At 35.2% G+C, this 15,427-nt stretch overlaps 1 protein-coding gene across 2 annotated transcripts in view; it reads left to right on the top strand.

The window, feature by feature from the left end:
* Positions 1-15,427, top strand: part of CASK (calcium/calmodulin dependent serine protein kinase) — a 233,534-nt gene that overhangs the window by 182,701 nt on the left and 35,406 nt on the right. For both annotated transcript variants that reach the window (XM_068417554.1, XM_068417564.1), the window contains exons 12-15: positions 4,647-4,724; positions 6,060-6,140; positions 11,960-12,148; positions 12,674-12,752. In XM_068417554.1, coding sequence (XP_068273655.1) covers positions 4,647-4,724; positions 6,060-6,140; positions 11,960-12,148; positions 12,674-12,752 — 427 coding nt within the window. The remainder of the gene's footprint in view (positions 1-4,646; positions 4,725-6,059; positions 6,141-11,959; positions 12,149-12,673; positions 12,753-15,427) is intronic.

Genomic DNA, 15,427 nt, shown 5'->3' on the forward strand with positions numbered 1-15,427 from the left:
AATGTGTTTTTTGAAATAGGCTTAATAACATAATACTAAAAAATTCTGTCCAGACTGAACATGCAGTTACTAAAATTGGAAGTGAGAGGTACAAAATAATATCCTGGATTCGTCCTTCTGTTTATATGAGTATATATCAAACAAGAGACACTTTAGAACCAGACTTTTTTTTTAATGTCAAAAAAAATTCTGTGAAACCATTGTTGAAATGGTATATTGAAAAATTAAAATATAAAGCAAGTACTAAGAGGGACTAATACTTTGTTTGTTTCTGAGTTTACTTATTATTTGATATGTTTTTAAAGATACATATCTTGGTTGTATGTTATTTTTGCTTTGACTACATAAACAGTTAATGTAGAAATAGTACTTCTGGTACAATCTTGTACATAATATTATTTAAATTTCTCCTAAGAATGCATTAGAAATACATAATGACTGTGAACCTGAACGAGATAAATGGTTCATGGTGTATTGCTTTGTGTGTATTTTTAGATTTGAAAACAGTCTTGTCATTTTACTGTCTTCAGTGTGTAATAATTGCATTTGTTTTGTGTATTGTAATTCACGCCACTACTCTCCAAAATAGTTTAGTGTTTTAATGCATTATACCAGAGAGAAGTTGTGTGGCCTGAACAAAAGGTTGTTTCCAGATGAGATGTGAAAATAAACACTGAGAGAGTTTGGTAACAATACTGATTGTCTCCACTAGGAAATTTTTCTGTTGCTAACATGAAATGTCAGTAGTAAGTACAGCTGTTTTGTTGTTAAAAATGGATTAAAAACAGTTTTAGGTCAAGACAACGTTCACCATCATTTCAAGAACTGCAATTAAAATCTGAGAATTTGTGGCCCATCTATACAAAGACAAAGAAACCTGGACGTGATGAAAGCCATGGTCAGCTCCTGTTTTAAAAGTAATTCAGAGCACAGAGATAGTAACAACTACCTGTACATCTACAGTGTGTTTAAAAATTATTGTACAGGAATTGACAAACTACATTTTTCCTTTATGTCATTTGGATTTTCTCATGTGGAAATCATCTTTGACTACACATACAAAAATAAATCTTTCACTACTGCTATTGGCTCCTTTTAGGATAATTCATAGAACACCAGTTTTATTGATATAGATATAATTTGTCAACAAATTACAAAATAAATGATTTACACTGACATTTTAAAGCTTAATCTCTTGTTTATGGAATATGTGGCTAGAAGAAGCAATTTTAATTATGTAGCCTGGTCCCCTCACAAGCTAAGAAGTCCATGAACTAACTTGAATTAGAGTATGCCATTTCAAAAGTATCTGTTTCTTATTTTTCAAAATTCCCCAGAGAGTAAATCAATTACACCCTTAATTACCTGCAGTGTTGATATTTGTGCTTTAATTCTACTCTGAATTTGTCCTGACTACTTCCTTTTACTCGGATCATGTGATAGTTTTGTCATTTAAACTGAATTCCCTTGTATTATCAAACTTCTGTCTTCTTTAAGCATTTTATAATATACTAGGGGGAGAGATGATTTACCTTTTTGGAAAGCTTTTTCTGAGCCCTCTCTGCCACTTGACATCCTTCCTGTATTTCGAATGTAGAACTGAACAGGGATCTGTTGTGGGCATGCCACAAATGCATATAACAATCTTATTTCTTAATTGATATTCTCATTATGGTATGGCATTTGGCTGTAGTCTTCCCTGGGAGAAATTCATACGTAGCTGACTTTATGCTTTCTGGCTGCCTGAGATTCCCCCTTCCCCCTGCCAAAATAGTTCCTTCTCTTTTAAGTATTACTTCTATTCTCAGTTCTTCAATGTATGATCTTTAATTTGGGGAGAAAACACACTTTTCTTTTTCCTTGCATGCAGTGGTTAAAGTGATGGTAACCCAGTTAAACAAATGAAAAAGTGTATTTCTTTTTTTCTTAAATCAGTATACCTTCATGAATTGTCCCTGGTTTTAATTAGGAATTTACCATTTAAAAATGCATTTTGAGTTGGAGAGGTTCAAGTTTCTTTTTATATTTATTGTGAGTTTTGTTTACTTCTTGTTTTTTAGAGTTAAGGTTGAACAGAATTTTAGAGAAAAACACATTATACTCATGGTAAAAATGTAATGTGGTGTAGGCTGTTTGCATAGTGTTTCCATTAGATGCTGGAATGAGTGCCTTCCACTGTAATGAGCTTTGGAGGTAGGGTACCCAAGAAGATTCCTTAGAAGAGATCTGCTCATGCTAATGAAGCTACCAAAAATACATCCTTTCTCTAGTTGAAGCTGTCTTCTACTTCCAGAAACAACGAATGGATCCTGTGGCTTGGGTAATATAGAGGCTTTAAGCCTTAATGAAAATATGAAGGTTTTTCTTTTAAGTAGTGTCAGAGGCCCTCCTAATGGATTGGTGCCTTGATAGCAAATCTCAGTAAGTAGCACTCCTGGAAGATGAAATTTAAGTGCCATGCCTCATCATGAAGGCACTACAGAAAAATAAATGCACCCTTGTTTAGTCTGAACTTTGCCTTGATTTTTTTCTAAACATTCTTCAAGGCACTTTTCTTCCTACTTTCCTTTTTGCCTCCTTCCTAGTCTCAGAAGATAACTTATCTTCTCCCATGATAGTGAGAAAAAACTGTTTCTGTAAACTGACAGTTGTTTTAGATCACAATGGCATGGTGACTTGAGTGAAATCAGCAACTTCAGTGACTTAGCTTTTAAACAATTGCTAGAAAAATATTTTCGTGCTAACTTTTCTGTAATTTCATTAGTCTTGAACAGGATGTGTGTGTGACTCTTAAAAAAATACATTCAATAATATTCCTGTTGGGTATAACGCATTTTCAACAGCTCCTACTGCGCTTTACTTGGTACAGTGCTTGATGCAGTTCCTTAACAGGTGTATAAATGTGATACTTAATTATTTGGGGTTGCCAGAGTTTGTGTAGGTTTTTTTTACTTATTTAAGAAAAGGTAAAAACAAATAATTGTGTATGTAACTAAAGTATCTCCTTGAACTATAAGCTAGCAGAAACCTTTTATTTTAAAAACTTCAACAGTGGTCAAGGCTGCTTAAGCTGTTGAGTATAACAGTGTTTTGGCAGCACAAGGTGAAGTTGTTGCATGTGGAGGAAACTGATTTCGCTTGACTTTTCTCCTTTTCTTTCCCCAAGACAGTGGTATAACTGTCCTGCAGGCAATGTTTTTTGGAAGTGACATTGTTTCCTCTTTTTGTATTTACTTGTGTAAGGACTTGAAATGTTCAACATGTGCATCAGATTGTTAAGGAACACAAGGAAAAATATTACTATATTGGATTGCATTTATTACAGTTTAAATCTCTTCTAAAAACCGAATGGTATTTCATGTGAGAAAGAGAAGAGGGCACTTCTGTAGCTTCACAAGAGTCCCTTTTTCAAACATCTGAGGCCATCCACGGCCAAACAATGGAGCTGTAAGCTGCTCAGAGGAAGCTCCTGGGAACTTGCTGAGCAGCCTAAATGGGGGGTTCTTACCAACTCATCCTTTGCAGTGTTAGGATTTGCTGAAGGTGTTAGATTCTCTTGTGTATTTTGAATGTTTGTTTACATACACTATTTTGAATTTAAGTTGAGTTTTGAGTATTTCCAAAGTTGAGAGATTCCACAGTTTCCCTGGGCAACTTGTTGCAGTGTTTCACCACCCTCACTGTGATAAAAATTTCTCCAATATCTAAAAATAGCTATTTGTTTCTTTTTTTGGTCTTATATTTCAAAGAAGTAGTCCAGCATAAATAGGAATTCATTACAGGCATGACCATCTTTATATTGTCTGAAATGTAAGCCAGAAGTTTTTTGTTTTAAAATAGTACTTATTACAGTGCCTTTTTATTCTTAAGGTGTACATTTGCTTCTTTAAACATGCACAATCTTTTAGGTTTGTATGAAAGAGAGCCTGTATCTATCTCTAATTTGAAATTGAAGATAGATCTCTCTCCTGTTGTATTTTGCATAGGTGAGGGAGTTTTAAAAGTTTAAAAAAAAAAAAAATTAACCTGGAAGGTTTACGATTTCCTATTTAAATACATTGGCATTCTTCTGTCCGGTAGGAAATCCTAGTAAAATAAGGGTACTCTTTTTGTGAGCCCTCTTTCTTGGAAAGATTTGGTTTTCTTTTCTCCAAAGACTTAGGCTTTTGTAGCTTTCTATCTTCAAGAGCATTTTCCCATATTCTGAGATTTATTTAAATTACTATTTGGAATGCTCGATGATTGATTTATTGAGAAAAGTAGGATATGCAGATCAATTTGATTTTATAGCAGGAAGTATCATTTGCAGCATTTATTCAAGATTCATAGTATCACTTCTAGTAGAAGAATATAGTTTCTGTAAATCTGTGGAAAAAGCATGGGAGGTTTGCAGAATCCCTTAACCTCTTGAACTTTCCCATGTCATCCTATGAACTCTGAATCTATGGCACTGTTCAAATCAGGAAATGTTTAAAAATGAAAAGCCAAAACCCTAAGCTGCTAGATTTTGTATACAAAACATCTGTGGGACTTGCAGTTTAACAATCGTCTTAATCATAGTAACATAAGGAGGCTATTGTTAGCGCTCATCATTACTTTATATAAAGGAGCATATAATTTCAGGAGTTTGTTTTCTGTTATTTCAGCTTTATGACAAAATAAACACAAAATCTTCACCACAAATCAGGAATCCTCCAAGTGATGCTGTACAGAGAGCCAAAGAGGTAATGGCTTTAAAATATATTTTTTTTAACTTTGAAAGTTTGATTGTGTTTAAAGTGGAACTTTTTTTTTTCCCAATTAAGATACTGATACATATTCTGGCTCATGATCGGAATTATTTCTGCAATTCTACCGTTGCTTACTTAAGTTACATAACATGTTGCATAAACTTGCAGAATTCCATTATGTCTGTGAGGATTATATATACTACTCAGTTTCATCATTTAATCTTTGCTGCAACAGTAGCGGTCTTAAAAGAAATACGCCTGCTGGATAAATGCAATATCTTTCATGTTAAGTTTATATATTACTTATTCACAAAATAAGCTACGTTTCTAGGTATCAGCTTTTTAAATTGAAAAAAACAAGTTTATCATAGAGAGTTCTAAGAAGAGCAGACCTAGAAATGCAATGAAGATGGCCCATTAAGATGAAAGACAGACAGACGCAGATGTTCTTATTTCTTGTACCTGACAAATAGTATTTTATTTGTTTATTTATTGCAAAAAAAAAATAGTTGTGTTATATATTATCAGTAAAAATAAGTACAGTTGTTGGGGTTAATGTCATAGGAAAACATTGTTTATAGTGCTATTAAAAAACATTGAACAGGAAGACTACAACACTGTGTAATAACTGCAGTCACACTGATAGACACCCCAAAGTCCTATTCTGCAAAATTTCCTGGCAGTTAATCCTGGGAGGTGCTTCCAGAAGCAAAATACTCTGCTTTCGTTGTCCAAGTAGTTGCATGTGGAAAATAAAGGTGAAAGTATCAGGTTGCAGGCAAATGCCTCCTGCCTCCTCCTTCCCCCAGTGATAAGCTGAAGTATGGCTCAGATTTTGTAAAATCTGGAGATTGGTGGTGGGGTAGCAGATGGACCACCTGCACTTGATGTCTTTAACAATTTAATTTGTAGAGAGAGGTTTTATGAGTATTTTTAATTCTGCTTTTAAACTGATTGTTTTAAATAAGTTGAGACCACATGTGAAAGTAACAATTGGTGGTGGTGCTGTGTGGCACCTATAAGTTAGCACTTCATTTCTGACTCTATAGATTTGTCAGTTGGAGGAATACTGTCAATTGAAAAAAGAGCAACTCTTTCCTTCAAATTTCTATTTTAATCTCTCTTAGAAAGAAAATTGAAATGAGGTATTTTATTCTCTTGGGGGGGGGGGGAGAGGGCACATTGTCCTAAGCCTTTTTCTGTCAAAAACATTCATTAGCATAATCATTTGAAGATATTCTGACTGATCAGTGAGGGTTTTCATTTGTTTGATTAATAGCTTTATTTAAAACAGAGTTACTATATGCATTTCTCCTACTTGTTTTGCAGGTATTGGAAGAAATTTCATGTTACCCAGAGAACAATGATGCAAAGGAGCTAAAGCGTATTTTAACACAACCTCATTTCATGGTAAGCAAATGCTGCTCTTCTTGGGGAGGGCGGGGTGTGTTGGTTTTTTTAATATTCTTTATATTAGAAAACTTAAGTTCCATAAGTTTTTCCTAAAATCTGCAGGTGATGAAGCTGCATACAATACAATATACCTATTAATAAATATTTCTAATCTGCTGGTCTGGCAAAATAGTTTCTATTACTACTACTATTGGTCCCCACTACTGCACTGAAAACTGTCAGCAGTTTGGAGTAATCTAACTGTGGAGCAGTTTCACTGTCTTTTTGAGGGGAGCTGTGTTGCACGTAGAAAGAAGAATGAATCCTTTTTGATGTTCATAGGTAGAGCTGGGGTCCTCCTTTTTCTTTTTGCCAAGATCTTCTTAGGATAAAGGTGTGTGAAGTCATTGCAAAATAAGTGTTTATTTAACATTATTTTACAATAAATCAATCACTTGTACAGTCTAGTGTTACATATCAACCCCTACTATGTCAGTTTCAAAAACCAGGTTTGTGGGCAGTAATTGTCCTGAGTTCAAGGATGTCACTGCTTAATAACTTGGTTCCAGTTACTGAAGTCCAGTCTTTTGAAACTGCTTAAAGGATTTCTTTTGTTTATGCTATGGATGAAATTCATAAATTCAGAAATAAAAGTGTTTGCTTAAATCTGCTATACGCTATTGTCAGTTTAAAATCATGAATTTGACTTACCCTAACACAAGGATTATATGCAGGGGGCTTAGTGGAATTTGCTCACCTGAAAACTGAATTACTGTAAGTCTGAAGGATAAACCTAATTTCCAGGAAAGAGTGAGCTGAAACCAACCTCATATTCAGGTATAAGATGAAATCTGGATAGCTGCATGCCCTAGTGTGTTCTTTTGATGGCCACTGTAACTTTGGGTACATTTAATTTAGTACTTCAAATCAGACCAGGAGTGTGTTTTTGAAGTGAATCTCCTGATTGTCCACTTAGAGTGCTTTGACTTGTATCATGTAAGAGTCTCAAAGCATGCAAACTAGACTCTTTTCAGATAAAATTAAATTCAAAGATATACACCAGCATCTCAGCCAGTGTAATCCAGTAGCTGATGGGCATTCAGTCCAGAGGGCAAGATGGAAGCTGGTCAGAAGTAAAAACTCCTGCAATGCGTTCAGTGTGTACATTGGCTCCTCACTAACCCAATTGTTTTACCTGTCAATCCATTCCTATTTCATTGCACTAATTGCTAATGCAAACATTGGCTTTTTATGTTGTACTCAGCAACACACTGATACGTCATTGCCTGGAGTTGATACGTATCCTGAAGTCTGTAGCAGATCTGGTTCAACATTTAACAGGAATACTTGCTTGAAATAGAACAGAAAACAAGGTGGAATGGTACTCAGCCATATTGTAAGAACGACTTAAAAAAAAAAAAGGGAAAAACAACCAAGAACAATACTCTCTGGTACTCAGTTTCTTTATTTGACATCTGACAGGTTCATTTCATTTGCCTTTTCTGTGTAATTATCACACAGTAAACATTAGACACCATGGAGAAAGAGCATTTTTTTAAGTATAAATTATTTTCAGAGTAGGCATCAATAAAAATGATTGTGGCATATAAAAATTCGATGTATCAAATCAAGTGGCAGGAAAAGTAAGTTGGAAATCATCTTTTATAGGTATCTCTATTTCCACCCGATATCCTCATAAATTTGAAACCATCTGTCAGAATTCTTTTACTGCAATTCTATAAAAGTTATTTTTTTATAAGGAATAAGCCACAATTCCATAACAAGTATTTTTGACAATGAGTAATTTCAGTAAGTTAGTCTATGGCATCCCAAGCTAAATTGCTAGTTGATGGAGTGCCATACTTTCATGTTTCATCCTCTCCCCTGTAGTTCTGAGATTCATCTGACACTGCACTTCAGTATTGCACTGTGCTAAACTAGTAGAAAACTGCTCCAACAAAACAATGGTCAGTTTAGCAAAAAGAATTAGGGACAACTGGAATACTGCCAGAGTCAGAATGAGCAAGGGGACAGAAACACGCAGTCCGGGATAGGGAGGAATGGCGCAAACATGCAAAGCAGCAGTTAAATCAGCATATGTTGCTGTGGAACCATACCTTTAGGGTGCAGATACCAAAGAGTCTCCAGATGTCAAAGAGGCAATCCCATCCGCTCCCATCATTCCCACTCCTGCTCCCAGACACACCTGTTATGAGGTTGCAGACCTTAGAAAATTGTTCTTATGTATGTGGCATTCTGCCAAACTTTCCTTCAGAGCCAAAGCCTTTAAATAGATACTATTAGGAAAGGAAATAATTGTATAAAACAATATTGTCAGCCTATACTCAATGTGTTTACCAAGTATTGTACAGAGCGATACTCAGGTTAGTAAGTTGCTGAGCTCTGACACGCAGAGACTGAAGCAATAAGGTGTAATAAGTAGGATCAGGTGCAATAACACGTGTATGTTATTTATTTTTCTATTATTTATTTTATTATCTAATGTGTATACCTAATCAGAAGACAATGGAGTATAGTCTGTCTCATTTACTTAAATGCAGTGTTAGTGTTTAGACTATGAATAGGCCTTTACAGAACGAAAGCCAATAAAGTATGCATTTGTAAGTACTCTTATTGGCACTGAGATCATCGAGTTCAAAGTTTTTTGTTGTTTTAGTTTTGTTTTACCCTTGTGTGCCTTATGGGTACAGGAATAAATTATGAATTTTGTCTGTACAGGCTTAACATTTGCATTTAAAGAAATGTATGTAAATTTTGCATAAAACTCTTTCAGCAGATAATTAATTTAGGAATTCTGTAAAAGATTATCAAGTACCTCATTTGTTATGTACAAATTTCAAGGAGCTTTTATTCCATTACACAACTTTGAGTAGTTTTTCAAATGTGCCAGTTTTATCTGTAAAAGGTTCTATTATATATATTTAGTATGTGGCAGCAATTGAAATGTTAGCTGTACTTGGAGACATTTACTTAATTACATATTGAAGTTTTGTCCATCATCATGTGCCTTCCTACGCTGTTCTTTGCAGGCAGTGATCCTGCAATATAGTAGAAAGCAGTTGTTCTCACTAAACTTACTTTCAACAGGAGTACTGTGTTCTGCAAAGGAAAAAAGAGACTGGAAAAAAAATCGAAATTATCAAAATTAACAGAAATGCATGAAAATAAGTATCTTTAAGTAAAGTCCAATAGCAGTCTTTTTATTAAATGTTTTCAATATTTAAATTGAGCGTGCTGTACTTTAAAGTCTGGTGTTTCTGAATTTGTGCTAATTTTTGTTAGCACATTCAGAAGTCATCTAGTATAATTATCAACCTTTAAAAATGTTCATATTATCATTTTTTAACCTCCTACAAGGTGTATATTGTTGCTAAAAATATAGTATGAAGCAATGCAAGTATGTGGTGTGAAACAAGTGTAAGGCCCTGAATTACATAAGAAACGTAACATTAAAGCGTGGAGAGTATAACAGATAAAGGCAGGTGCGTGAAGTTGAGTAAGTCGTTTTCGGTAGATTGAGCTGAAGGAAGCACAAAGATCATCCTACGCTGTTAAAGAGAGCTTGCACACAAAGCCAAGACCACACTCACTCCTAGAATGGATGTTTTTTGTAACAGCCAGAGCTAAGGTGTGGTTGCACATGGCTGCTCTTGTCTTATTTGGGCCAACTGCAAACAGTTTTCAGATACTAGAATGAGAATTAAGCTTAATCCCTAAACCTATATAGGAGTATTCACACATAAATTTATACCCAAATTAAGAACTGATTTAATTAAAGTGGTTTAACTTACATATATGGTCCAGATCTCTAATATAAAATGTTGCTTCAGTAGTACAGACTAATGCAGAGGAATTGTTGCAAGTTTGAGCTCAGTGGTTGACAAAATAAGATGAAAAACAGAAAATGCAGATACAGGTTAGTATTGATCTAAAAATAGTATTTGTGTAGGTGGGCTTGAAACACTGGAAAAACAGGAGGGAATGTGGGCAGAGCATTGCTGGTTTAGGGAATTCCATTCCATCGTTATAAAGCTGAATTCCCAACTATAGTTTGAAACTGATTTGAGGAAAGGGAACTTAAACTGTTTATGAAGTTATCTTTTATAACGTGTTAGACTTTAGAAGTGCTACCTTAGGAACAAAGCTGGGATTTTGTAGAGGCCATGAAAATCCATTTCTGCCTTGGGTTCCACTTCAGAAATAACATCTTGTAGGGATGGTTTTTTATCACTTTTTTTCAGTTTAAGTTGTGCTTAAACATTTTCATTGAAGACTAAGACGTTGCAGAGTCAGATTTCTCTGCCGAAACAAATTCTAGATGGCCAGTCTCAAGGTTTGCAAGATTGTTGGGTTTTGCAAGTTAAGGACTAAGAGCATTTAAATGAAAATTAACAAGATGTTAACTATAATATAGATTGACCTAGGTGCAGTGGTGGCTGCTATCTCTACTGTTGTAGAGATATTGTAAGAACTAGGCTTGATTTATCAATCCTTATCGGAGAAACCCATCCATTTGGGTATGGAGGCAGGATCTCAAGTTGCACCAGGGGAGGTTTAGATTGGATATTAGGAAAAATTTCTTCACTGAAAGGGTTGTCAGACATTGGAACAGGCTGCCCAGGGAAGTGGTTGAGTCACCATCCCTGGAGGTATTTAAAAGACGTGTAGATGTGGTGCTTAGGGACATGGTTTAGTGGTGGGCATGGCGGTGCTAGGTTAACGGTTGGACTTCATGATCTTAAAGGTCCTTTCCAACCAAAACGATTCTATGATTGTGCGATCTATCTCTGGTCCTTGATGAGTTAGTATAGGTGTAGAACTAGCATATTCACATATAAATCATATTTAGTTTTCAGACAGAAGCAAGCTAGCTATAATATAGTCATCGTTAAGAGCTGAACACAAATGTGAAATGGATGTGATACGGGGCTCTTAAAAATGTCCTGGAGAACAGTCAAATGTCATACCATTAAAAAGCCTGGTACTATTGAATACTGCTTTGCAAATGTTTACACTTTGTCCAACTTTTATCTCATAATACTATGTTACACTTTTTACTGTTATACAGGCTTCATGTCTTCACCCTAGCTTGGAGTTCTTACAGAGTCAGTTGTTCTGATTATCAAAGATATTTAAATACATTTAAGCAGTTATGTGTTGTACCATTCTTTACATCAAGAAACAGAGTAAAACTAATGAAGTACTATTTGAGCAGTTTGTTGGTTTAGATTGTAATTTTTATCAGGCATTTTGAATTCAGTGTGGTTGTGCTGGGTCCGTGCTCTAGGGAAAGAGGAGAATATGGAAGTGATTATGCTAGTAAACAACAAAAAAACAGTGTTTCTTTCTTTCAGTCAATACCAATCCACAGTCTGTCTTTATTAGAATGAAATACTACAGGATCAGAATACCTTTCCATTTTACTAGGGTAATTACTATAGAATAGTTTGCTCAGGAAGGTGGCTTCCTAATTCCATGTCTAGGCACATATAAAAAGATGGCTTAATTCTGACACCTTGCAGGTGTCGAGAAGATGGAGGAGAGGGAAGCAGCATCATTCTCATTGAGGTATCTACGATAGAAAATCAGGTTTACTCATGCAGGTTTTAAAGGCTACTTATGTGTGTATGCAAGTGCAGGGTGCTGAAGTTTATCTTAGAGTCCTTTAGGGGAAAAATTCATATTTAGAAAGTGAGGCACAAATATCTTGGATTTCCTTTAATTTCTGAAAAGCTTCAAAAAATACTTATAAGGAATGACTGGGGGGCATCAGAGATGATGGAAGTCTGATGTTTTGTTGCTGTAATCTCCTCTAGGCCTTACTTCAAACTCATGATGTAGTGGCACATGAAGTTTACAGTGATGAAGCGCTGAGAGTTACACCTCCTCCCACCTCTCCATACTTAAACGGAGATTCTCCAGAAAGCGCCAACGGCGACATGGATATGGAGAATGTAACACGAGTTCGACTGGTGCAGTTCCAGAAGAACACAGATGAACCAATGGTATGGAGGGAACCTCAGTATTTTTCTTGTCTCTATATTGGTAAAGACTAGTATTCTAATGATTTTAATGACAGTTTCTGCACTTTGAAGTAGAGTTGCCAGTATAATTTGAATAGTTCAGCAGCCATTGTAGATACTTATCCTCCTGTGTATATCGTTAACTTAAAATGCTATGTGTGCATTCATACTACTGTGTACACTAGAGCTATTTATGTTTAAGAACAACCTTGTAGTAGTTCTAGCAGATTAGGCTTTAAACCAAACTGGACACTTTGCACTTCAATACAAAATTATATTTTTAACAAACTAGAATCTTATGTGCTCATATGTTAAAGTATTGCATCTTCACTTATAAATAGTATCTGTTTTCATTGCTCATATTTAAGTGAGTGGCAAAGTTTTTATTTAAACCTTAAAATTTATACCCTGCCTTCAGGCTTTTAGGAAAAGTGACCATTCTTAACCACTGAAGAATCACAATACTTAATATTTTATTTTAAAAGTATAAACATTTCTTTTTTCTAGGGAATCACTTTAAAAATGAATGAGCTGAACCATTGCATTGTAGCAAGAATTATGCATGGAGGAATGATTCACCGGCAAGGTAATCGTGTCATGAATAGTTTTGTCTTCAAACATAATTATTTAGATCATTTTGTACAAACTGTGTAACGGTACATACTCCTCATTTTGATTGCTACAATTCCATAGTAGTGTATCTCTGTATCTGGATGAAGTCCTGTTAACTGCCTTTGTTACATTCCAGTTGCAGATATCTGCCAGCGTTTTGAGATGAGGGCCCACTATGTTTCATTTAGGCCTTAATTAGGATAATGGGAGTATAGCTCAGTAAGAGATTGAAATGCCAGTAATTTCTGGAGCTGTACTTATTTAATTCTCTGTTTAAAAAAAAAAATCCTTAGACTAGTTACAGTACTTTTCCTTGCAAAACTGAAAGAGCTTTGTTCAACAAAAAATTTAAATTTCGCCATGTATTTTCACACAGTTCTTGAGGATCTTTGTACTTTTGATGTTGAGGCTCATAAAAATGATTTTTGAAACAAAAATATTTCTTCTGCCTAGAACTTGAATCTTTATTTTCAGTTTTCACTACTATAGCAAACCCTGCAAATATGCATCTTTTCTCATCTCCAGTCTACTCCTTTTTTCCGTTTTGTGTCGTCCAGATGAGATGTCAAAAAATAGCTGGGCTTTGTCCTGCTTTAAACAGATGAACTTTCCTGCTAGGTTGTTAGCTCCAAGTTTGGATTGCACCCTGAAAAGGGTTACTTTCATTTTTCCAGTTTGCCATCTTTTTCTTTCGATGAACACAAAAATTTTCATCATTTGTCAGACCAAAGTTCCTTCTAGCCTACTGTTCTATTTCAAAGGAAGTTAGGAACAGGTAATTAGGAAGACAAAACATGAAACAGCGAAAGGTACAGCGATTCTTTCCCTGATATATTCACTTTATCTCCTTGATATGATCAAACCTGTCAAGAAGCAGGGAAGATAAAACTTCTAATACAAGCAAAGATGCAATTCATATAAACTTCTATATTCCTTTAGAGGACCCTCTGAATTGAAGTTATTTGGCTGCTAAAAGTGAATTTTAAAAGCAGATTGCTCTAAGATTCGCAGGAAGAAGGTTTTCTTCCAGCTGTTCTTAGATTGTGGTGATCCTCTGCAGAGTATTGTTCACATGACTGTGTTCCATAATGAGGGTAATAAAACTTTTAAAACCTGTTAAAACTGGTTAAAAAACCCAGCTATGCCCATTAAAACTCTGTTCTTTTTAATTATACAGTGTCTTTTATTTTTAAAGGTTTGGGAAATTTAACCTTTTCTAGATGTGCTTCAGCTAAGGTAGCTCTTCCTCACATAGGTTTAGTTTGAAAATGAACTATACTTCAGTGTTTCTGTAGTATTGCCATCTTTTTTTTTTAAAAATGTTTCTAATTTTGTTAGTGCTCTAAATGCCTCTTAGCTTCACTGCTTCATTCAACATACCTATGTTTAGAATATTTTTACTGAATAGAGCAAGGCAACTGTAAGTTGAGAGTGATCTTGAGAACAACATATCTTTGAATCCTGCTGACAGGGTCTGTGGCTTTTATTTGTTTTTTATGTTGTTGTTTCTGCTGTCTGCTCTTGCTATATGGAAAACTGCCAGGCAATAACAGCAATGACTAGATAATAGATCTACTGGGAGGGTTACATGAACTCTGTAATTTCAGGTCTAGCAATATTAAATACAAACTGTGCAATTCCCAATCACGAAATAGTACCTGCTGTGAAATCTGCCTCCTATCTCTATGCCAGCTGTATCTAGTCCTGCTGATTATAGTTGTCCTTATTCAAAAGGTGGGGGAGTTGGAGTGGGAAGACAGGCTTGTAAAGATGCTGTCTAGTTGCACCTTCCAGAGGATTCAGCTCAATGAAAATCAAATATCAGTTTCAGTCATTAAACATTATCTTTTTATTGACTTGTCTGCTCTTTTTAGGATAAGTAAATGAATTGTATCTTAGATCTCAAGCTTTTAATTATGTCTTGGCTTTCACCTTTGTGTCTGTGCCTTAAATTAGCTCAGTTGTCCATTCACTTTTTACCTGTGGATTCTGTTTAGACTACTCATACTGTAAACATTATTTTCAGGGGATCTGCATATAGCCTGAGTTCTCAGCAGCTCTCAGTATCTTAACCCACAGGTTTTTTTGCTGCTCACTGATTTTGGGGCATATGTGCTTAAATGTGAATTCATTCTTAAGATGCATTTAAGAAGAGATCCCAATATGGCATTTAAAAAGATTTCCAAAGAAGAGAGAGGACTTATTCGCTGCCCTTTTAACCTCACCAGAAAAAGAGCAGTTGTACATTGTCTATGCTACATTCTCAAAGCAACTTAATGTAAAACTCAAACCAGTTTTTAAAACACTGATAAGGTTTATTCAATTCTAACAAAATGTATGTGATGACTTGGTGAAAATATGATTATATGTCCACAGCCTTTCACTTTCCAACCTATGGAATTTTCTTTTGGCTACGAAACATGTTTCCAAACAGGGACTCCAAGAATTTGTTCTGTCTTCTTCCTAATAGGGTAGGATTTCTCATACTTCTGTGCAGAGCAAGAGCACACACTTCCTAAAACTGTCATCACTCTGCCTTGCAAAGACAAAGAAGGAAATCATTTACTCCAGAAATACATCCATTCTTTGTTATTACAGATGTGTTTGTGCATCAATAAGTCATGAATAGCTTAAGTTCTAAATAAACAC

This window comes from Nyctibius grandis, chromosome 2 (assembly GCF_013368605.1).
Source record: "Nyctibius grandis isolate bNycGra1 chromosome 2, bNycGra1.pri, whole genome shotgun sequence".
Classification (NCBI taxonomy): domain Eukaryota; kingdom Metazoa; phylum Chordata; class Aves; order Nyctibiiformes; family Nyctibiidae; genus Nyctibius; species Nyctibius grandis.